General features: G+C 34.9%; 1 protein-coding gene across 2 annotated transcripts in view; it reads right to left on the bottom strand.

The window, feature by feature from the left end:
• Positions 1–24,389, bottom strand: part of NPEPPS (aminopeptidase puromycin sensitive) — a 99,841-nt gene that overhangs the window by 73,176 nt on the left and 2,276 nt on the right. For both annotated transcript variants that reach the window (XM_036990856.2, XM_017659294.3), the window contains exon 2: positions 18,262–18,346. In XM_036990856.2, the coding sequence (XP_036846751.1) occupies positions 18,262–18,346 (85 nt within the window). The remainder of the gene's footprint in view (positions 1–18,261; positions 18,347–24,389) is intronic.

A 24,389-nucleotide genomic window follows, 5' to 3' on the forward strand; every position in this document is an offset into this window, starting at 1 on the left:
AGCATACAAAAATCAGTTTCATTTCTATACTCTAATAATGAATAATCTCAAAAGGAAATTAACAAAACCAACCCATTTATAATAGCGTCAAGTAAATAAAACACTTAGGAACAAATTTAACCAAAGACTTAAAAGCCTTGAATGCTGCTGAAAGGAGTTAAAGAAGATACAAAGAGATGGAAAGACATCCCTTATTCACAGATTAGAAGACTTAATATTGTTCAGATGTCTATAATCTCCAAAGCAATATATAGATTCAATGCAATCCCTCAATGCAAGGCCAACAAAAGTTTTTTTTTGCATAAATTTAAAAATCTATCCAAAAATTCATATGGAATCTCAAAGGACTGCAAAGAGCCAAACAATTTTGGGAGAAAATTTTAAAAAGTTGGAAGTCTTACATTTCCTGATTACAAAGCATAGTAATAATAACAAAAATAAAGTGTGGTACTGGCAATAAAGACAGACAAAGACCAACAGAATAGAATGGAGAGCCCAGAAATAAACTTTTGCATATACAGTCAAATAATTTTCAACAAGAGTGTTAAGACCATTCAATGGGGAAAGGGCAGTCTTTTAAAAAAAATAGCACTGGGAAAACTAGATATCCACATGAAAAGAATGAAGTTGGACCCTTTATATCATACACAAAAATGAGCTCAAAATGGACCAAAGGCCTAAATGTGGTAACTAATACTATAAAACTCTCAGAAGAAAATGTAGGAGAAAAGTTTTGAGAAATACAAATCAAAACCACAAAGAGATACCATTTCATATATATTAGGATGGCTACTATAAAAAAAAGAAAACAATAAGTGGTAGCAAGGATGTGGGTAACTTGGAACCCTTATTACTTTTGGTGGGGATGTAAAATAGTTCAGTTGCTATAGTAAGCAGTATGGTGATTCTTTTAAAAAATCAGTAATAGAATTATAAAATATAATATATAATTATAATATATAATAAGGTTATATATAATATAATCTAGTCATTCCACTTTATAGCTGACCCTTGAACAATGTGGGGGTTAGGATTACAACCCCCTAAGCAGTAAAAAATCTGCATATACCTTTTGACTCCCTAAAAACTTTACTAATAGCCTACTATTGACTGGAGGCTATTGGTATATATTATATACCAATAATATAAATAGTTGATGAACATATGTTTTGTATATTATATATTGTATTCTTACAATAAGTAAGCTAGAGAAAAAAATGCCAAAAAATACATTTATAGGTGCTGTTACTTTATTTATTGAAATAAATCTGTGTATAAATTGACCTGCAAAGTTCAAATCCATGTTGTTCAAGGGTCAACTGTGTATTCAAAAGAACTGAAACAGAGTCTCAAAGAGATATTTGTACACCCATGCTTACACCAGCATTACTCACACTAGTTAAAAGGTGAAACGACTCAAGAGTCCACTGACATATAAATGGATAAACAAAATGTGGCTTATTTGTACAATGGACTATTATTCAGCCTTAAAAAAATAAGGAAATTCTGAACTACAACATGGATACAACCTTGAGGACATTATGGTAAGTGGAATTAGCCAGTAATAAAATGACAAATACAGTATGATTCCACTTAGGTACCCAGAGTAACCAAATTCATAGAGACAAAAAGCAGAATGGTGGTTCCTAGAACAGAGGGACAGGAAGAATGGAAAGTTATTGTTTACAGTTTCAGTTTCTCAAGATAAAAAGAGTTCTGGAGATGGATGGTAGTGATGATCACTCAACAATGTTTATGTGTCTCAATGAACTGTATACTTATAAATGGTTAAGATGGTAAATTTTATGTTATGTGCATTTTACAATTAAAAAAAAAAGAAAAAAGATCTGGCTGAATTTTGTCTGCCAAAATAAAAAGCAGAAAATAAATTCCTCTCTAGAATAAGCTATAATCAACTAGAACTTCCTGCAATCTGCTCAGAGAAATTAAGGAAGACCTGAATAAATGAAGGAATAAATACATCCTTCATGAATGGAAATACTATTGCTCTCCCCAATGGAGTCAATGCCATCCCTGTAACAATATCAATTTCTTTTTGTAGAAATTGACAAGCTGATTTCAAAATCTATATGAAAATTAAAGGGACCTAGAATAGCCAAAATCATTTTAACAAAGAACAAAGATGGAGGACTTACACTATCTGATTTCAAGACTTAAAATGGAACAAAACAAAATCCAGAAATTCAATGGGGAAAGAATAATCTTTTTAACAAATAGTGGTAGAATGAGTGGAAAGCCATATACCAAAAAACTAATTTATTAATTAATAAGCAAAAAGAATCTACCCCTATCTAATACCATATATAAAATGACTCAAAATGGATCAAAAACCTTAATGCAAAAGTTACAATGATAAAACCTCTAGAAGAAAACACAGAAAATAATCTTAATTTCCTTGAATTTTACAGCATCTTAAACAGGTCACAAAAAAACACATGACCTATAAAAGAAAAATTCAATGAACTGGAATTCATTGAAATTAAAAAGTTATGCTCTTCAAAAAACACTGTAACAAAAATGAAAAGGCAAGCCACAGTTTGAGAGAGAGAATTTGCAAAACCTGACCAACAAAGGCTTCTATCTCAGATATATAAAGAACTCAAAAGATCTAAATAGGTACTTCACCAAGGAAGATATACAGTTGACAATTAAAGACATGAAAAGATGCCTGACATATTAGCCATGGGGGAAATGTAAATGCAAATATTAATAGCAACAATGTATTTGATTATGTTGTCTTGTGTGCAGGGTGTGCGTATGCGTGCTTATATATAAGTGAAATGAATGACAGCCATGATATAAGGGATGGAAAGGAGGAATTAGGAATATTTTGTTATTAAAAAGTACTTGCACTACCTGTGAAGCAGTATAGTATTATATGAAAGTGGACTTGGATTAGTTTTGAATGTACATGGCTAATTCTAAGGCAACCAAAAAAATTTAAGTATAATTGATATACTAAGGATAGAAAAATGGCATCATGTAAAATACTCAATTAAAACCACAAATGGCAGAAAAAGTGTGGAAGACAAAAAACGAAAGCAAGAAATAGAAAACAGTAACAAATATGGTAAATATTAATCCAATGATATCAATAATCACCTTAAACATCAATGGTCCAAACAAAACAATGAAAAGACACAGATCGTCAGAGCAAAACAAAAACAATACCCAACCACATGTTGTCTATAAGAAATCCACTTATGTATAAAGACACATAAGATTAAAAGTAAAAGGATGGAGAAAGTATAAATATAAACCTAATACCAATCAAAAGAAATTGGGAATGGCTATATTAAATTCAGAAAGAACAAACTTCAGAACAAGGAAGTTAATGGGGCATTATATAACGATAAAGAGGTCAACACTCCACAAAGACATGATAACCCTGAATGTGTATGAGTAACAACTGAGCGTCAAAATACATAAAGCAGAAATGGATAGAACAGCAAAGAGAAATAGATTAATCTACTATTATAGTTGGAGATTTTAACACCCTTCTATCAGAAATGCACATAACCAGGAGCAGAAAATCAGTAAGGATACAACTGAACTCAATAACACCATCCATCAACTGGCTATAACTGATATTTATAAACTACTTAATCAAACAATAGCTGATGTTACACATTCTACTCAAGCTCACATGGAATATTCACTAAGACAGACCACATTCTAGGTCATAAAACACACCTTAACTAATTTAAAAGAATAGAAATCAAAATGTCTGCTCTCAGATCTCAGTGGAATTAAACTAGAAATCAATAACAGAAATAGAGCTGGAAAAATCCCCAAACAACAGGAGAATAAACAATACACTTATAAATAACAAAAAGGCCAAAGAAGAAATCCCAAGAGAAAATTTTGTAAGTTTTGAACTAAATGAAAATGAAAATACAACTTTTCAAAATTTGGCAGATACGGTGAAAGCAGTACTTAGAGGGAAATTTAGAGTACTGAAACCATATATTAGAAGATCTAAAATCAATCATCTAAGCTTCAATCTTACAAAACTGGAAAAAGAGCAAATTAAATCAAAGTAAGCAGAAGAAAAGAAATAATAAAAATTAGAGCAGAAATCAATTAAACTGAAAACAGGAAAACAGCAGAGAAACTCTTTTCTCTGAAAGATCAACAAAATTGATACACCTCTGGTCAGACCAAGGAAAAAAGACAAATTTCTAAAATCAGAATTCAAAGAGAGGACATCACTACAGATCCCATGGACATTAAAAGGATAATAAAGAAATAATATGAACAACTCTATGCCCACAAATTTGGTAACATAGATGAAATGGACCAGTTTCTTGAAACACACAATCCACCAAAACTCACACAAGAAGAAATAGACAATTTGGGCCTATTACCTTCTGAAGACTGGTGAATCCTACCACACATTAAAAAAGAAATTACAGTCATTCTTTAAAATCTCTTCCAGAGGAAAGAAACAGAGGAATACTTTCCAACTCATTTTATGAGGCCAACATTACCTCAGTAACAAATTCAGACAAAGACAGTATGAGAAAACTACAGCCCAGTATCTCTTATGAACATAGATGCAAAAATCCTCAACAAAATATTAACAAATTAAATCCAGCAATGTATAAAGAGAATTACATGTTATGACCATGTGGTTTTCTTTTTTTCCTATACAAGGCATTTATTTCAAATATTACCTTATTCCTTGACATAATGTACAAATGAGTTCAACTCAGAATTCACTACCCATAGCTGAGTAGGTTTGAGGATTATCTAAGAAAGTGTTACTAAATAATTAGGATTTAAGTATATATTTGAATATGTTCAGCTTTGTTCATGTGACCACATGATTCTAAAACAAATACATTAATTCTATTAACGTGGCCAATTTATTGGGAAAAAAACAATTAGCTAATGGACTCAGCTAGCAAGGGTGATTTATTTCTCATATATAAATGTGCCTTTATTATAGATAATTTCATCTTAACCTTCCTAGAAATTCTGTAGTTATCATTAACTTAGATGTTTGTATGCAAGTCCTTTACTAGCCTTCATCTCACTTCAGTAAGCAATATACATTTACATTTGAAAACTGCATATTTATCTCTCGTCTATTGGCAGAACTCATGAAAAAGAGTTTTGGTGTCATTCTTACCTTTTTATTATTATTTAGTAAATTTTCAATATCCTATATTTACTTGAATAATATTGAGAGATAAACTTCTAAAGTAATAGTCATAATCATCATTCATGCTCATATTTCCATTTCCTGCACTGACACTTGTTAAATGTTTTGGCCTCTCTTCCTCTCTCCATCTTTTAGGTGAGGGCATTAATCGATAGTTCTGATTTTCTCTATTTACATTCTCATCCTCGGGGAATTTAGTTCAGTTTCATTGTTGAACTACCACTTCCAGACAAAAGTATCCCAAATCTCTTTTTCTAGCATTGTTTTTTGTATGTTTTCTTTTTTTGGTATCATTAATCTACAATTACATGAAGAACATTATGTTTACTAGACTCCCCCCATCACCAAGTTCCCTCCACAAACTCTATTACAGTCACTGTCCATCAGTGTAGTAAGATGCTGTAGAATCACTACTTGTCTTCTCTGTGTTGCATAGCCCTCCCCGTGCACGCCCACACATTATATGTGCTAATCGTAATGCCCCCTTTCTTTTTTCTCCCCCCTTATTACCCCCTTCCCACCCATCCTTCCCGGTCCCTTCCCTTTGGTAACTGTTAGTCCATTCTTGGGTTCTGTGAGTCTGCTGTTGTTTTGTTCCTTCAGTTTTTTCTTTGTTCTTATACTCTACACATGAGTGAAATCACTTGGTACTAGTCTTTCTCTGCCTGGCTTATTTCTCTGAGCATAACCCCCTCTAGCTCCATTCCATGTTGTTGCAAATGGTAGGATTTGTTTTCTTCTTATGGCTGAATAATACTCCATTGTGTATATGCACCACATCTTCTTTATCCATTCATCTACTGATGGACACTTAGGTTGCTTCCATTTCTTGGCTATTGTAAATAGCGCTGCAATAAACATAGGGGTGCATCTGTCTTTTTCAAACTGGGCTGCTACATTCTTAGGGTAAATTCCTAGAAGTGGAATTCCTGGGTCAAATGGTGTTTCTACTTTGAGCTTTTTGAGGAACCTTCATACTGCTTTCCACAATGGTTGAACTAGTTTACATTCCCACCAGCAGTGTAGGAGAGTTCCCCTTTCTCCACAACCTCGCCAACATTTGTTGTTGTTTGTCTTTTGGATGGTGGCGATCCTTACTGGTGTGAGGTGATATCTCATTGTGGTTTTAATTTGCATTTTTCTTATGACTAGCGATGTAGAGCATCTTTTCATGTGTCTGTTGGTCATCTGAATTTCTTCTTTGGAGAACTGTCAAGCTCCTCTGCCCATTTTTTAATTGGATTATTTGCTTTTTGTTTGTTGAGGTGCGTGAGCTCTTTATATATTTTGGATGTCAACCCTTTATCGGATCTGTCATTTATGAATATATTCTCCCATACTGTAGGATGCCTTTTTGTTCTATTGATGGTGTCCTTTGCTGTACAGGTTTTGATCTTGATATAGTCCCACTTGTTCATTTCTACCTTTGTTTCCCTTGCCCGGGGAGATATGTTCATGAAGAAGTCACTCATGTTTATGTCCATGAGTTTTTTGCCTATGTTTTTTTCTAAGAGTTTTATGGTTTCATGACTTACATTCAGGTCTTTGATCCATTTGGAGTTCACTTTTGTGTATGGGGTTAGACAGTGATCCAGTTTCATTCTCTCACATGTAGCTGTCCAGTTTTGCCAGCACCATCTGTTGAAGAGACTGTCATTTCCCATTGTATGTCCATGGCTCCTTTATCATATATTAATTGGCCATATAATGTTTGGGTTAATGTTTGGAGTCTCTATTCTGTTCCACTGGTCTGTGACTCTGTTCTTGTGCCAGTACCAAATTGTCTTGATTACTATGGCTTTGTAGTAGAGCTTGAACTTGGGAAGCAAGATGCCCCCTGCTTTATTCTTCCTTCTCAGGATTGCTTTGGCAATTCGGGGTCTTTTGTGGTTCCATATGAATTTTGAAACTATTTTTTCCAGTTCATTCAAGAATGTTGTTGGTATTTTGATAGGCATTGCATTGAATCTGTAGATTGCTTTAGGCAGGATGGTCATTTTCACAATTTTAATTCTTCCTAGCCAAGACCATGGAATGAGTTTCCATTTGTTAGTGTCCTCTTTAATTTCTCTTAAGAGTGTCTTATAGTTTTCAGGGTACAGGTCTTTCACTTCCTTGGATAGGTTTATTCCTAGGTATTTTATTCTTTTTGATGCAATTGTGAATAGAATCATTTTCTTGATTTCTCTTTCTGTTAGTTCATCGTTAGTGTATAGGAAAGCAATTTCTGTGTATTAATTTTGTATCCTGCAACTTTGCTGAATTCAGGTATTAGTTCCAGTAGTTTTGGAATGGAGTCTTTAGGGTTTTTTATGTACAGTATCATGTCATCTGCAAATAGTGACAGTATGACTTCTTCTTTACCAATCTGGATGGCTTGTATTTCTTTGTTTTGCCTGATTGCTGTGGCTAGGACCTCCAGTACTATGTTGAATAACAGTGGGGAGAGGGGGCATCCCTGTCTTGTTTCCGATCTTAGAGGAAAAGCTTTCAGCTTCTTGCTGTTAAGAATGATGTTGGCTGTGGGTCTGTCATATATGGCCTTTATTATGTTGAGGTACTTGCCCTGTATACCCATTTTATTGAGAGTTTTTATTATGAATGGATGTTGAATTTTGTCGAATGCTTTTTCAGCGTCTATGGAAATCATCATGTGGTTTCTGTCCTTCTTTTTGTTGATGTGGTGGATGACGTTGATGGATTTTCGAATGTTGTACCATCCTTGCATCCCTGGGATGAATCCCACTTGGTCATGGTGTGTGATCCTTTTATGTATTTTTGAATTCGATTTGCTAATATTTTGTTGAGTATTTTTGCATCTACGTTCATCAGGGATATTGGTCTGTAATTTTCTTTTTTGGTGGGGTCTTTGCCTGGTTTTGGTATTAGGGTGATGTTGGCTTCATAGAATGAGTTTGGGAGTATTCCCTCCTCTTCTATTTATTGGAAAACTTTAAGGAGAGTGGGTATTATGTCTTCTCTATATGTCTGATAAAATTCAGTGGTGAATCCACCAGGACCAGGGGTTTTGTTCTTCGGTAGTTTTTTGATTACTGATTCAACTTCTTTGCTGGTAATTGGTCTGTTTAGATTTTCTGTTTCTTCCTTGGTCAGTCTTGGAAGGGCGTAGTTTTCTAGGAAGTTGTCCATTTCTTCTAGATTTTCCAGCTTTTTAGTATATAGATTTTCATAGTATTCTCTAATAATGTTTTGTATTCTGTGGAGTCCGTTGTGATTTTTCCTTTCTTACTTCTGATTCTGTACATGTGTGTAGATTCTCTTTTTCTCTTAATAAGTCTGGCTAGGGGCTTATCTATTTTGTTTATTTTTCCAAAGAACCAGCTCTTGGTTTCATTGATTTTTTTCTATTGTTTTGTTATTCTCAATTTTACTTATTTCTTCTCTGATCTTTATTATGTCCCTCCTTCTACTGACTTTGCACCTCATTTGTTCTTCTTTTTCCAGTTTCAATAATTGTGACTTTAGACTATTTATTTGGGATTGTTCTTCCTTCTTTAAATAGGCCTGGATTGCAATATACTTTCCTCTTAGAACTTCCTTCACTGCATCCCACAGAAGTTGGGGCTTTATGCTGTCATTATTATTTGTCTCCATATATTGCTTGATCTCTGTTTTAATTTGGTCACTGATCCATTGGTTATTTAGGAGCATGTTGTTAAGCTCCCATGTGTTCGTGAGCCTTTTTGTTTTCTTTGTACAATTTATTTCTAGTTTTATGCCTTTGTGGTCTGAGAGTTGGTTGGTAGAGTTTCAGTCTTTTTGAATTTACTGAGGCTCTTTTTGTGGCCTAGTATGTGGTCTATTCTGGGAAATGTTCCATGTGCATTTGAGAAGAATGTGTATCCTGCTGCTTTTGGGTGTAGAGTTCTATAGATGTCTGTTAAGTCCATCTGTTCTAGTGTGTTGTTCAGTGCCTCTGTGTCCTTACTTATTTTTTGTCTGGTGGATCTGTCCTTTGGAGTGAGTGGTGTGTTGAAGTCCCCTAGAATGAATGCATTGCATTCTATTTCCTCCTTTAATTCTGTTTGTATTTCTTTCACATATGTTGGTGCTCCTGTATTGGGTACATATATATTTACAATGGTTATATCCTCTTGTAGGACTGCCCTCTTTATCATTATGTAATGTCCTTCTTTATTTCTTGTTACTTTCTTTGTTTTGAAGTCTATTTTGTCTGATACAAGTACTGCAACACCTGCTTTTTTCTCCTATTGTTTGCATGAAATATATTTTTCCATTCCTTGACTTTTAATCCATGTATGTCTTTGGGTTTGAGGTGAGTCTCCTGTAAGCAGCATATAGATGGGTCTTGTTTTTTTATCCATTCTGTGACACTGTGTCTTTTGATTGGTGCATTTAGTCCATTTACATTTAGGGTGATTATTGAAAGATATGTACTTATTGCCATTGCAGGCTTTAGATTCGTGGTTACCAAAGGTTCAAGGGTAGCTTCTTTACTTTCTAGCCATCTAACTTAACTCTCTTATTAAGCTATTATAAACACAGTCTGATGATTCTTTATTTATCTCCCTTCTTATTCCTCCTCCTCTATTCTTTATATGTTAGCTGTTCTATTCTGTACTCTTTTGTGTTTCCTCTGACTGCTTTTATGAGTAGTTTATTTTATTTTTTACCTTTAGTTGGTATTTGGTAGGTCTGCTTTCTTTGTGTGATTTTATTTTCTCTGTCGACATCTATTTAGCCTTAAGAGTGCTTCCATCTAGAGCAGTCCCTTTAAAATATCCTGTAGAGGTGGTTTGTGGGAGGTAAATTCCCTCAACTTTTGTTTGTATGAAAATTGTTTAATCCCTCCTTCATATTTACATGATAATCGTGCTGGTTACAGTATTACTGGTCAAGGCCCTTCTGTTTCATTGCATTAAATATATCATGCCATTCTTTTCTGGCCTGTAAGGTTTCTGTTGAGAAGTCTGATGATAGTCTGATGGGTTTTCCTTTGTAAGTGACCTTTTTTCTCTCTCTGGCTGCCTTTAATACTCTGTCCTTGACTTTATCTTTGCCATTTTAATTGTTATATGTCTTGGTGTTGTCCTCCTTGGGTACCTTGTGTTGGGAGTTCTGTGGGCCTCCATGGTCTGAGAGACTATTTCCTCCCCAAGTTTGGGTAAGTCTTCAGCAATTATTTCTTCAAAGACACTATCTATCCCTTTTTCTTTTCTTCTTCTAGTACTCCTATAATGCATATATTGTTCCATTTAGATTGGTCACACAGCTCTCTTAATATTCTTTCATTCCTGGAGATCCTTTAATCTCTCTCTGCCTCAGCTTCTCTGTATTCCTGTTCTCTGATTTCTATTCCATTAACGGCCTCTTGCACCTCATCTAGGCTGCTCTTAAGTCCTTCCAGAGATTGTTTTATTTCTGTATTCTCCCTCCCTACTTGCTCCTGTAGCTCTTACATATTTCTCTGCAGGTCTATCAGCATGGTTATGACCTTTATTTTGAATTCTTTTTCAGGAAGATTGGTTAAATCTATCTACCCAGGCCCTCTCTCTGGGGTTGTCTGGGTAATTCTGGACTGGACCAAATTCTTCTGTCTTTTCATGGTGATTAAAGTAGCTGTAGGCAGGTAGCACATGTGTCAGCTGGGAGAACAAAGTCCTTTCCTGTTTGCTGGTCCCCTTGCCCTTCTCCGCTGCCCATGTTGGTTACACACACTCCTGGAGCAGCCTCCAGATTAATCCCCTATGCTACCGTGGGCGGGGTTGCCGTCAGGGTAGCCCAGAGCCCTGCGGGGAGTGGCAGGCACGCCAGGTGTGCTCTCCTGTTAAAGCGGTGCCCTTTTGCACCTTGCCGTGGTTTCTCCTGCCTGTGCCGGGCAGCTGAGCACTGGCGGCAGCCTTTGAGTCTGGCCCGGGTGGCTGTGCACCAGGATTCTGGGAGGCTGCCGGGGGTGTGGCCACTCCTGGGCTGCTCCACCACTGCCCCCACCACCACGGGCTCGCGCAGCTGCTCCTGGGCCATTCAGTCGCTGCCGCCTTGCATGGCCACTCCCGGGCTGCTCTGCCGCTGCTGGCGGCCTGCGTGGCTGCTCCTGGGCTGCTCTGCTGCCGCCGTGGGCATGCACGACTGCTCTCAGGCTACTGGACCACTGTGTCAGGGGCTGCACCAGCTGGGGGAATGACTGGCAGACTGCTTATCGCAGTGAGGGGCTTCAGAGCTGCACTGTGGCCCAGGGGGTTAGGGCGCCTGGAGTCCCCCGGGATTTCCAGCTGCTGGGTTGAGTGTGCCAGGATGATTCCATTCAGCTGTGAGGTCCCTGTCCCTTTAAGACTTTCAAAAAGCACTCACTTTTCTTTTGTCCCAGGAGAGAAGGTTGCGGGGGACCCGCTCACAGATTTTGCTTTTCCGTTTCTCTAATATCCAGCACACCGTGCACTATGTGTCTGCGCTCCCGGTGCAGATTACTAGAGCTGGGTGTTTAGCAGTCCTGGGCTTTCACTCCCTCCCTGCTCCGACTCCTTTCTTCCAGCCGGGGAGCTGGGGGGTGTGGGGGGCGCTTGAGTCCTGCCGGGCCGCAGCTTGTATCTTATCCCCTTTGTGAGATGCTGAGTTCTCACAGATGTAGATGTGGCCTGGCTGTTATACTGTATCCACTGGTCTTTCTTTTAGGAATAGTTGTATTTGTTGTATTTTTCAAAAATATATATGGTTTTGGGAGGACATTTCTGCTGCCCTACTCAAGCTGCCATCTTGGCTCCTCTCCCCCATGACCATGTGGTTTTATCATAGCATGCAAGACTATCTCAACACTCAAAAATCAATTAATGTACTCCATCACATCAACAAGCTATAGAAAATCACATAAATACATCAATAGATGCAGAAAGGCATCTGCCAAAATCCAACACCCATTCATAATAAAAACTCTCAGCAAACTAGGAATAAAGTTGAACTTTAAGTTGACAAAGAACTACAAAAACCATACAGCTAACACCATAATGGTGAGAAACTCCAAACTTTCCAGCTAAGATGAGTAACAAGGCAAGGATGTCCCTTTTGACCATTGGTTTTCAACATCATAATTGAAGTCCTAACTAATGAATTAAAACAAGAAAAGGAAATAAAAGGTATACATATTGGGAAAGTAAATAAACTGTCTTTGTTCACAGATGACACAGTCATGTAGAAAAATAAAGAGAATTAACAAAAAACTCCTGGAACTAATAAGCAATAAAAGCAAAGTTGCAGGATATAACATTAACATACAAAAGTCATTCACTTTCCTATATACCAGCAATGAATAAGTGATATTTGAAATTAAAAACACATTATCACTTATGAAATAAGATAAATTACCCTATAAATGAAATACTGAGGTATAAATCTAACAAAATATGTATAAGATCCATACAAGGAAAACTACAAAAAACTATGATGAAAGATATAAAAGAACAACTAAATAAATGGAGAGGTATTCCATATTCATGGATAAGAAAACTCAGTATTGTCTAGATGTCAGTTCTTCACAACTTTATCTACAGACTCAATACCATTCCTAATCAAAAGCCCAGAAAGTTACTTTGTGGATATTGAAAAAGACTCTAAAGTTTATACAAAGAGGGAAACAACCGAGAATACCCAACTCAATACTGAAGGAGTAGAATAAAGAGAAATTAATCTAACCAAGTTTAAGACTTACTATAAAGCTACAGTAATCAAAGTGATGTGGTAATAGAGAAACAAGAGACAAATAGATCAATGGAACAAATAAAGAGCCTAGAAAAAGACCCACATAAATATAGTCAACTGGTCTTTGGCAGAGGAACAAAAGCAATACAGGGGAGCTACCTTTTCAACATACGGTGCTGGAAAAATTGAACATCCCCATGCAAAAAATAAATTAATCTAGTCACAGACCCTATACTTTTTATAAAAATTAACTCAAAATGGATTATACACCTACATGTAAAATGCAAAATGCAAAACTATCAAACTCCTAGAAGATAACATAGGAAAAAGCCTAGTTGACTTGGGAATGGTAGTGACTTTTTAGATACAACACTAAAGGCACAATCCATGAAAGAAATAAATGATAACCTGGACTTCATTAAAATTTAAAACTTCTGTTCTATGAAAGGCAATGTCAAGAGAATGAAAAGACAAGCCACATATTGGGAGAAAATATTTTTCAAAAACACATCTGATGAAGGACTGCTAGCCAAAACATACAAAGAATTCTTAAAACTCAACAGTAAGAAAAAGAACAATCCAATTAATATTGTGCAAAAGACTTGAACAGACACCTCACCAAGAAAGATATGTAGATGGCAAATAAGCATATTTAAAGATATTCAACATCACATGATTACAGACCTATTACTTAAACCAATAATGACATATCAGTCATTACACAACTATCAGAATGGCCAAAATCCAAAACACTGACAACAACAAATGCTGGGGAGAATATGGAATAACAGGAACTCTAATTCACTGCTGGTGAGAATGCAAAATGATACACTTCCTTTGGAAAACAGTTTGGCAATTTCTTACAAAACTAAATACACTCTTATCATAGGATCCAGCAATCATGCTCCTTGGTATTTACCAAAAGGAACTGAAAATATATGTCCCCCCCAGACACCTGCACATGGATAGTTAGAGCATCTTTATTCATAACTGCCAAAAGTTGGAAGTAACCAAGATGTCCTTCAGCATGTGCATGGATAAAAAAAATGATACATACAGACAGCAGAATATTATTCAGAGCCAAAAAGAAATGAGCTATCAGGAATGAAAAGACATGGAAGAAATTTAAATGCCTATTACTAAGTGAAAGAAGCCAATCTGAAAAGGGAACATACTCTATGATTCCAACTGTATGACATTCTGAAAAGGCAAAACTATGGAGACAGTGAAAGACTAGTGGTTGCCAGGGGCTAGGGGGAGGAATGAATAAATAGAGCACAGAGGATTTTTAGGGCAGTGAAATGCTTTGGTATGACATTATAATGGTGAATACATGTCATTATGCATTTGCTAAAACCCACAGCACATATAACACCAAGCATGAGCTCTAATGTAAACTATGGACTTTGGATGATAATGAGGTATCAATGCAGGCTCATCGACTATAACAAATGTACTACTCTGGTTGGAGATATTGATAGTGGGGTAGGCTGTGTGTGTAGAAGGGGGACAGGGCATATATGGGAAGTATCGATTTTCTACTCAATTTTGCTGTGAATTTAGAACTGCTCTAAAAAATAAAGTTTATTAATTAAAAAAATAAAATCACCATTTAATTCAGAAAACAAGATCCCTTGAAAGTTAACAAAGAACTGGGAAAATACTTGGCTCTTCAATGTAGCCTGGAAGAATGGTTTGCTTATGTATTATTTTACCCATTATCCAGAATAATTAAAAGCACATAACAGACTTTATGTTCTAAATTCCCAAAACTCAGTATACCTGGGAAAAGTAGAAAACCACAGACAAAATAAAAACAAGAACTCAGAAGTAAGACCATTTTAGTGCCCAAAAAACTCTAAAAACTACCTAAAAAGAGGTATTATGCTAGATTCTGAGTCTCTCAAAGTATGTATCGTAAAACATACAGCAAACTAAAGCAATTTGCTTAATACATTTAATATTATATGGCATATTCTACATTATTTATATCAGTTTCAATGAAATACCTAGAAGAATCTCATAAGGGTTTTTCCTCTTTTTAATGAGACAGCTATACTCAAGTCTTATCTTCTTGTCCAAGTAAAAAAAATATGCATAACACACCACAGTTCCCTGGAATTCCTCTTCAGAGGTTACAAATTCAACAGAACTCCATACAGCCCACAAAAATGTTGTTTGGCCAGAAAAGTTCTTTAAAATTTTAATATATTTATGTGAGACAGGCAGTCTTCCTTTCAGCCTCTGCCTTAACATTCTTATTTTCCTACATCCAGACCAATTCATTCACATTTATTTGCTTAATCCCGACAGTACCTTTGGTTTGAGGCCCCAGCATATATCTTTAGTTGTGTAATTAAAGTTATACTCAGATTTCTTTAATTTAAAATTTCCTTGTGAAAGTCTATATTTCAATACATTTGTATTAGAAAGAGGTATTTTCCGCTCTCTTTCAATCTTCCTGATTTGAGGTCTACCACTTAATTTTCAGGATGACATAAACAACTATATTGCAGAGATGATGGTTTATTAATGTCATTACTTATCCACACATAATTTTATGACAGATTATGTATTACTAACAGTTGGATAAAGGCTTATGATCAAGTGTGAGGAATGATTCCTTTTTTCAAGTTAATAGTTTTTCTCAAAATTATTAATATTTGGCCATGTTTTTGACTAAGCTGTTTTATCCTTTCACTTAAACACACACATGTGCACATTTATTTGCACATGCCAAAAAAGACGATCCTATTTCAAGAATAAACATGTTAAAAAATTTACATGCCTTACATGGATAAACCAAAGTGATGCTGCTGGATCTGAATCTATGAATTAGAACTTTGTATGAAATACCATGTCACCAATGGAAAAATTTTTTCTTATACAGCTAATTCTACAAACACACCTGACTGAGTATACTAAGGGAAAGTCAGTACAAAACTTTCAATTGACCATTCTCTATATGGTTATGCCCAAGCCATCTATTAATGATAAATTAAAAGACTCTTTACCTGTCAGGACCTGAGTTCAGGCACTCAAAAGTTTCATATTTCTCTTGCAGAAGCTGATGGCAATACTAATCCCTGCCCTGTGTAGGGGAGGTGCATTCCTTGCACTGGCTTAAGTGCTAGTGATTTCACCAACCCTTGAAGTGCAGAACAGTAAAAAAACAATTTTCAGCCATTTTTCTGATTTCCCTTTTTAAAAATATTACAAGGTAATATCTCAAATAGATTTCAAAATAAATTATTTCTGTTTAAAAGGCAGTGCCCTAATTTAAAGAGACACATGCCAATAGGTTGTTCTGGGTTAATGCACATATCACAAGATGGCCTTTTTCATCAATTAAAAACTTACACAAAGAAGCAACAGTTTCATGTCTTTAAATAATTTTCTGATTTTACCCTAAAGCACCAAGATTTAGTGGTTACAGATATGTAAATAGATCTTGCAGAAAATCCTAAGTATTAATAGGTACATCTAGATGAGACTAGCTGGGTTAAAAAATGATCTCTTTCCTATTGACTCATTTATTCCCTGCTTCTAGCATACAGACCTGGAAGGAACTGGCAGTCATATCTGCAACTACTAGTTTCCAAAGTAACATGTTATACTCTTCTATAAGGTAAAAATCAAGAAATGCTACTATGTCCAAGGGCAAAATTGAGTTATGCAGTTATCTGGAAAGCCAAATCTATCTTTGTTTCTGATTGAAACCTTAAAATACCAAAATACAATTCCTTATTCTTATACTCTAAAATTAAATTGGCTTACACATGACTCCAGGTTTTTCTTGTTGCTGTAGAAAAAATAAGTGAAGCAATGCACCTTAGCTAGCTCTGAAGAAAATATTTTATGCACCTGAAAAATGTTAATGTTTTCTCTGAATCTCTCTAAAAATCCTCTTTACTTCCTACATGCTTTCATCTCTCTTTTGACTCTCTCATCTTCGTGAGAACACTAACACTGCTTCTTTGAAATTCATATCATCATGGCTTGGCATCATGCAGTTATGGATATTCAGCACAGTTGAGTTCTCAGAACTCTTTCCTGGCATTTTAGTAGAAAATTAAATTTAAAAAAATGACACCTGAGCTGAAACTGTGACCGCTGGGTGGGGCACATTTATTTTACTAGCTCTACCTATTTATAATGGACACTACTTAAAAACTGTACACTGAATTTAAATGTTCTCTCCCTACAACAAAGAAAGCTTGCCTTGATATGCTTGGCTAAATTTTCCCATTTTTCTTCACAGTTAAAGAAATTAAATAATCTCTTTCATTTACCAAGCTATTTTTTTTAAGCAGGCATTCACTCAAAATCCATTTGAAGGATCTGTTCCTCTAACTTAAAAATCACAGTAGTTTGATCTCATTTACAATCAACTGAACATAAACACTTCTTGGCAATAATATGCTCAACTGCTACTTACTTTCTGAGTGTATGTATGTCTTTCTACGGACAAGATAGTTTAAGAAAAATTCATGTAATAATATTGTCAGGCCTTTATGCTTCTTTTCAGTATAACATAAAGGAGAGGGGAAATAGCAATACAAAATGTAAATTAAAAGATCAAATTTCTAACTTGTTTTATATCAAATGAGAAGACTTTCCAAGAGGAAATCTGAGTAGTAGAGACTAACCAATAAATCATTTTGACAAGGAACATCAAGGTAAAGAAAAAAATAAAAAGCAGTCCAGCTCCAATATTAGTATACTTGTGAATTTATGCCAAAGTTGTATCTTTTTAAAATGCAGCTCATGTGGAATAAGATTTCAGGCCAAAACTGATTACTCAATTTAATCCTTATTGTAATTACAGGGTCTAAAATAGCTTCCATTTTAAAGATGCTAATTGAGTTCTTACACATTCTGTATCTTTTTAATATACTTTTCCCCTATAACTCTGTTGTCTACCTTCTAACCTTCACATTTGATTTCATAAAGCAAATATTTTTCTCCCAGTTAAGAGTAAGACTTATTATCTCAGTTTTAATCTATTGTTCAAGTGGAAGAAAAAAAGAACTTTAGGAAAACCACCTAAGAAATAAGCCCCCTTGATGAACCGACCTTTCACGTTCAAAGTACTTAATTTTTAAAATAATTCTTCAGCTTTATATGCATTACATTCACTTTACACTTATGAAAATATGATCTACCTAGGGTCAAAAATCAGGTAATATCTGAAACAGAATTAAAATTGTGACATTTCCTTTATCTATTAACAGTTGGGTTATGCTATTAAAATATTTCCCATGAACATCTGAAGAACTTTCCTATTGCTAAAGTAACAAACATTGATATCTTTACCTGAAAATGTAAACACACATACAAGCACACACAAATACATATACACACAAATGAACAGCAAATTAAAATGAAACAGCTCTTACCTTCATCTCCCTCTGGTGCATATGAAGCTGTAATAATGTCAATATCAGCACAATTCATCACAATCTGATTGGTTGCCTGCCTTACCTAAGGGAAAAAGAAAAACCAGTGGTGTCAGAAATAGCCTAGATTAATAATATGTACATCTTCATCTCAGCCTAGGGTATGTCACAGGTAATTTTTTTAAGCCCAGAGATCATTGAACCCTAGACTGAGTTTTTTATACACTAACAGTAAAAATAAATGAGAAGTTTTGAGTAATCCAAAACAATTCACATTTTTAAAATTATATTAAAAGCAATAATAAATATTCAAGTATTTCACAGAATTTAAACATCTGACCAATGAGCTAAATAAAAGCAACTTTTCTTAAACCCGATTTACAACTTACCAAAATATTTTTATTTCAAAAAATTGTTCAATTAGGAAACACTTCTTATATGTTGTCATTAACTATGTATTTTAACCTGCATATCACACCCATCATAAGGCCTTCTGTTAGGATAGAGGAAGAAAGCTGGTATCATAAACTATGTCAAAACTTCATGAAACACTCTTTAAATTTTTTCCCCCAAAGAAGTACTTTGGATGTAAGACATGAATAACTCACCACCAAGATTAAATAAATTTTAAGACATTGTCTTACTTGCTTCAGATCCAAACAAAAATAAAATACAGATATAATGAAAGCCCTTTCCCCTCTTTATCATTCCCTAGATAACCACTTATTCTAAGACTAATGTGTATCTTTCTCACATGTTTAGTGTACTTTTGCTATATATACAAAGATCATCAAAAAACGTTTTAAACTTTACACAAATTATATCAAAGTGTGTACAGCCTTTTGTAACCTGCTTTTTTCATCTAACACTGTATCTGAGATGAGTAAGTGCTGACAGAGTTAGATTCTAGTTCATTAATTTTAACTTCTGCTTAGTAGTAGCATATTCTATGAAGGAGGTTAGGTTATTTCCATATTTTTTAAATTTAATACAGTAATAAACATCTTGGTCCACGTTTTCTTGTGCACATTTTCTTTACCAAGAATTGCCAAATGATCCTGCAGAGTAGTTTCAACTGACACTTCCATGAGCAAAGGATAAAGAAATCCCACTTTGAGCACCCTCCAAAACACTTAAAAATTGTTGACAATCTGATGGATAGTAAGTGATATTCCCCTTGTTGTTGTAATTAGTATTCCCCTGATTACTAGTAACATTACTAAATGTATTTTCTTTTCTCTCTTTTTTGCCATTAAGTTTTTCCTCTGCAAATTGCTCATTCATAACCCCTGCCCTTTTATTAATTTGGTTGTAACTTTGCTTTCATACACTTGTTGCATTAAACAACACCTCAAATTCATTTGCAGACATTTGAATGGTCTAAATCTAAAATAATAAAAATATAGATACCCTAAATCACAAGCAAATGCCTACAGAGTCCAGCCAAGCAGGTGAGCACAGTAGGCCACGTGAAGGCTGTGCATGAGCAAAAGCTGACTGCGTGTAAAAGAAGAAGAAAGTAGCCATTTCTTGGAGCCAACCAATCATTGCAAACTGAGAAGCAGAGTTGGTGTTGACTCATCTTCTAATTTAAAAAAAAGTTACAAATTCAGATATCACATGCCATCTCCCAATTTTTAATTGATGGAAAATAATTTGAAAAGTCTACACTGTGTAGACCAAACAAAACCCCTGTGTAGTTCAGTAGTGCCTTGAGACCACTGAGCAAACCACAGAACTAGGTACAGACACAGGAGTACTGTAATATTGGTATGAAAAAGTTATACATAAGAGTAATCATTTTGTTAGCAGCAGACTCAGATACTGAGAAGGGACTAGTGATTACCAAAGAGAAGGGGCTGAGGAGGGTGGGTGGGGAGGGAGGGAGAAGGGGATTAAGGGGCACTATAACTGGCAATCACAATATAAGCAGGTCATGGAAAAGCAGTACAGCACAGAGAAGACAAGTAATGACGCTATAGCATCTTACTACATTGATGGACAAGTGACTGCAATGGCAGGTATGAGGACTTGATAATATGGGTGAATGTTGGAACCACAATGTTGATCATGTGACACCATCATAAGATTGTGTATCAATGATACTTTAATAAAAAATTACTTTAAAAAATTTTTAAGTAATCATTTTGTTAATAACCAATACATAAACATGAATAATTTTAAGCTAAAATTACCTAACTTAAATTACAATGAATATGGTATTAAGCCTGTAACAGACTGTCAAAATCTCTAATACATAAAATGAAACTATAAAGGCTCATTAGAAAAAATTCTCCTCATAAATCTTTCTGTTTCTAAACAAAAATGTCATCTAATGAACATTTTTGTCTTGTTTTATTTTTTTGTAAGTGGTAACAGTCCTTCACACTGTTTATTTCACCAGAACATACCTAAACTTTTTTGTCCCAACTGGCCAATTATGTACTACTTTTTGAACAAAAAGAAAAAACTCTTCGCCTATTCATAAACTGACTTTAAAAGAAAATTAGAAACAGAGAAGTGAAGCACTTACTGGGGTGTGCTCCAAAGGGAAAATGAATAAAAACCTCCCAGAGTTTGAAGTTTATGCCAACAGAATAATAATAGCGGTCTAGTTACGTGTCTTAATCTTTATCTAGGCAACCATATTTTCATCCATCAACATATACAGTGAGTCTAATGGTAGCCAAGCAATTAATCTGCCAATGTCAAGATACCTGTATATATGCCAAGTGACATTTCTCTCTCTACTGTTTGTAACTTTCTGAGGGAAAAGTGATTGTGTATTTTGGAAAGGCACAGTGCACACCAGTTACAAGTACATTCCAATTCTTCCTGTTTATACTAATGAATTGAGCTAGTTGTTAAATAGCTAATTTTTTTCCTCAAAAAATAGTGTCATTTCTGGAAGGGTAGTAAGGAAGAACCAAAGGAACAGAAGTGCGTATCTTAGTAATAATAAAACTCCACTCAAATTTTAAAAACTGTACAATATATTGTGTCTCATATTAGAGGTGCATAACAGGGTAATTCATAGAAAGTGCTTGTTTTAGCTTTTAGTGCCTGATACATAGTAATCAATTAATAGATAATGTGTTAAGACACATACACATAGACCAAGATTAAACATGCCCTAATCATCTAACTCCATCATCTAACAGCATTCACCTACTAGTTTCTACAGTACCTGATCATTATGATAAAATTTAAGAATGTTGTGCTGTACTTAATGCACTGCACAAGTAAGGTAATTTAAAATATCCATATGGACTTATATACCTAAGTACTTGACTAACACTGTAATACTACTCTTTTTGATGCTTCCTTTGTTTCAAACCCAGGGTTAAGTCTTCTTGGAGTCCCATACTACAGACTACATTTCAACTCAACCAGACATTAAGTAATGGCTCTACTGAGGAATAGCTTGACAACTGGGAACAATTTTACAATGGAAATTTCCTACAAATTAGAAGGCAGCAATTGAGGCAATTTTTTTTCCTGAATGAGTCTCTAATACGATCACTCAGGAATACATTTTACATATACTATAGTAAGACTCAGAGGTTTTTGTTTTTTTCTTCTGATTTCCAAAGTCCTGAGAATTTTATAAAAGGAAATCTCCAGTGTGACAATTCCAAATACCAGTCTGAAGTCTGAGCCACTCTGCCTAGCAAATGATTAGATCATTACAATTCTGTAATAATCATTTTCTTTGTGGAATAGGGCTAACTTCTAAAGACAATAAGGAGCAAATAAATAAGTAAACACAAAATAAGCCAAGTTTTCTAACAAGAGACATTGACAAGAGCACGTTGCAGAAAGTAAACCATAGTAATTAGTATTAACATAAACAAATTTAACCTACAGAACATTGCTACTTATTGTTTATAGGTACCTCCATATGCAATAAAACTTTAAAACTATACATAGGAATAACACTCACCTATCTAAAGAGAGAAGTTACCTCTGGGATTGGGGGTGGGAAGAGGCAGAAATGGGCTTAAGACGTATCTGTGACATTTTATTTCCCCAAAACATCATGCACAGTCTGAAGCAAATGGGGCAAAATGTTAATAACTAACTGCTAACTTTGGGTGGTGGGTTACTTTCTGTATTTCTAAAATATTTCATAAGTTAAAATAAAAATTTTAAGTGATTACAAGTGGCAAAATGAACTGAAAACTACATACTATGGTGTTCAAAATGGAATACTCAAGATCTACAGAACCGATCTCAGGTTAACAACAAAACGGCTACTGAATCACATACAGATTAGTATGTAAAGATTTACTTTACAATAACAACAGGCTCATTTATGTAGCAAAGTTCAAAGACATTTCATAGATAATTTACTACTCAAGACCACATTTATCCAGGTTGTATTGGACCATATCAATTATCTGGAACCAGGAAGTTTAAAGACAGCCTGTATGAAAAGCCAGAGAATAGATGATACAAAGTCCATACAATATACCTCATACCCGCTGCTCAGAAAAGAACCCATCAAACTCTCACTTAGAAATTTCTTTTTAAGCGCTAACAAGTTAGTTTATCTGGTTACTTAGACCTTTTCAGATCAAGTTCAGTGAAACAGGGACAGGAGAAATTGCACAACAGGCAGCGACAAGGCACAACAAACAGCAAGAATAACCTGGATAAGAAAAAAAAACTTTAAAGAACAGATATGAAACTAATTAATAGAGTACACAGTTTTGGGTAATCTATGTGTGTAAGTATCAATGACACTTTCAGAATGATGTCGAGTATTTTTTAAAAAGAAGAAAAGAAACAAACCTAGGATTATGAGGAATTACAGAGTTTAAAAAGATAATACTTTGAGGTGTTTTATACAAATCGGTAAATATTTGTTAAAGTCTAAGTGGCTCAAAGGGCATCATTTATCTGGAACAGCCACTGCAGAATTTACTATCAGATGATGCTAGATAAAGCTTAACATGTAAACATCTGTTGTATTTAGGTGTTCCCTTGTAAATAACATTTCAAGAAACAGAACAAAAATCTGAAGAAATTCAATTCCTTACCACACATTTCAAATTTAATTTCTGAAGACCATCTAATGACTTAGCACAATGCTGGACAAATTATTAATTTTATCATTTTCTTTAAGTAATTAAAAAACTACCAAAATGACTACAAAGACAATGTGCAAAATTTGGGCAGAAAATTTCACAACACAGGGACACAGGGTTGACAGTAACACCCATTTAGGTGCCAAGTTTTAGCCTGCCAAACAACTGTATCTGTAACTATCCTCTAGGTGCCAATTTAGTCATCACCAACATGAATATTTTGTGGGCGGAGGCCATTGTCTAGTATATCCTGACTTCTGGCCTTGAAGTATGAAGTTAATTTTTCTGGCACAGGTAAAATATTTCCATAAAAGAAAGCCCAATTACTGTATAAACCAGGAACTGCAGTCACTCACATAAACTTGTAATCTATTTTAAAATGAATTATCCACAAAGCAAGAGTGTCAGAATTTGAAATAGCTAAAAAAATCCATTGCTCTAAAGTATTGTAATGTAAAAAGGGAGTGAAAAGGGCATGTCCCATTTCTCAAGGCCCATTTTCAAAACCGCTGAATTAGACCATACTTACTTATGTAAAAGACAACTAGTTTTTTTTAATCACAGCACACTGACTAATTTCTTAACCTTCCACAGGAGTCCACACCCCAAGCCAAGTTAAAAATCCACTAAGTTTCTAATATGTAACCTGTACAAATACTCTGGACTTATCATAAAATTTTGCAACTAAAGCAACCAAGCAACTTTCACACTTTGTGTAATGTGATTCCAACTGCTAGGAAACTGATCCAAGACCAATTACAAACCTGAGTTTCTAGAGATTAATTCTGTTCACATTTTTAGATTTCTACAATAAGATATCACCTAATGCCTCCATTTAAATTTATTGCTCCAACCCACGGACTTCAAAAACATTATTACATGCTTTTTGCTACTAATGTTAACATTTTTTCCCACTAATGTTAACTCTCCTCTTTACCTTTACAGGTGGCAATGAGTACAATTGAAAAGTCTAATCACCCTTTAATAAAACCTGCTAGAATTCACTAGCATGCCATCTTTCATTTGTGTTGCCAAATG

The sequence above is a fragment of the Manis javanica genome, chromosome 4 (assembly GCF_040802235.1).
Source record: "Manis javanica isolate MJ-LG chromosome 4, MJ_LKY, whole genome shotgun sequence".
NCBI lineage: Eukaryota > Metazoa > Chordata > Mammalia > Pholidota > Manidae > Manis > Manis javanica.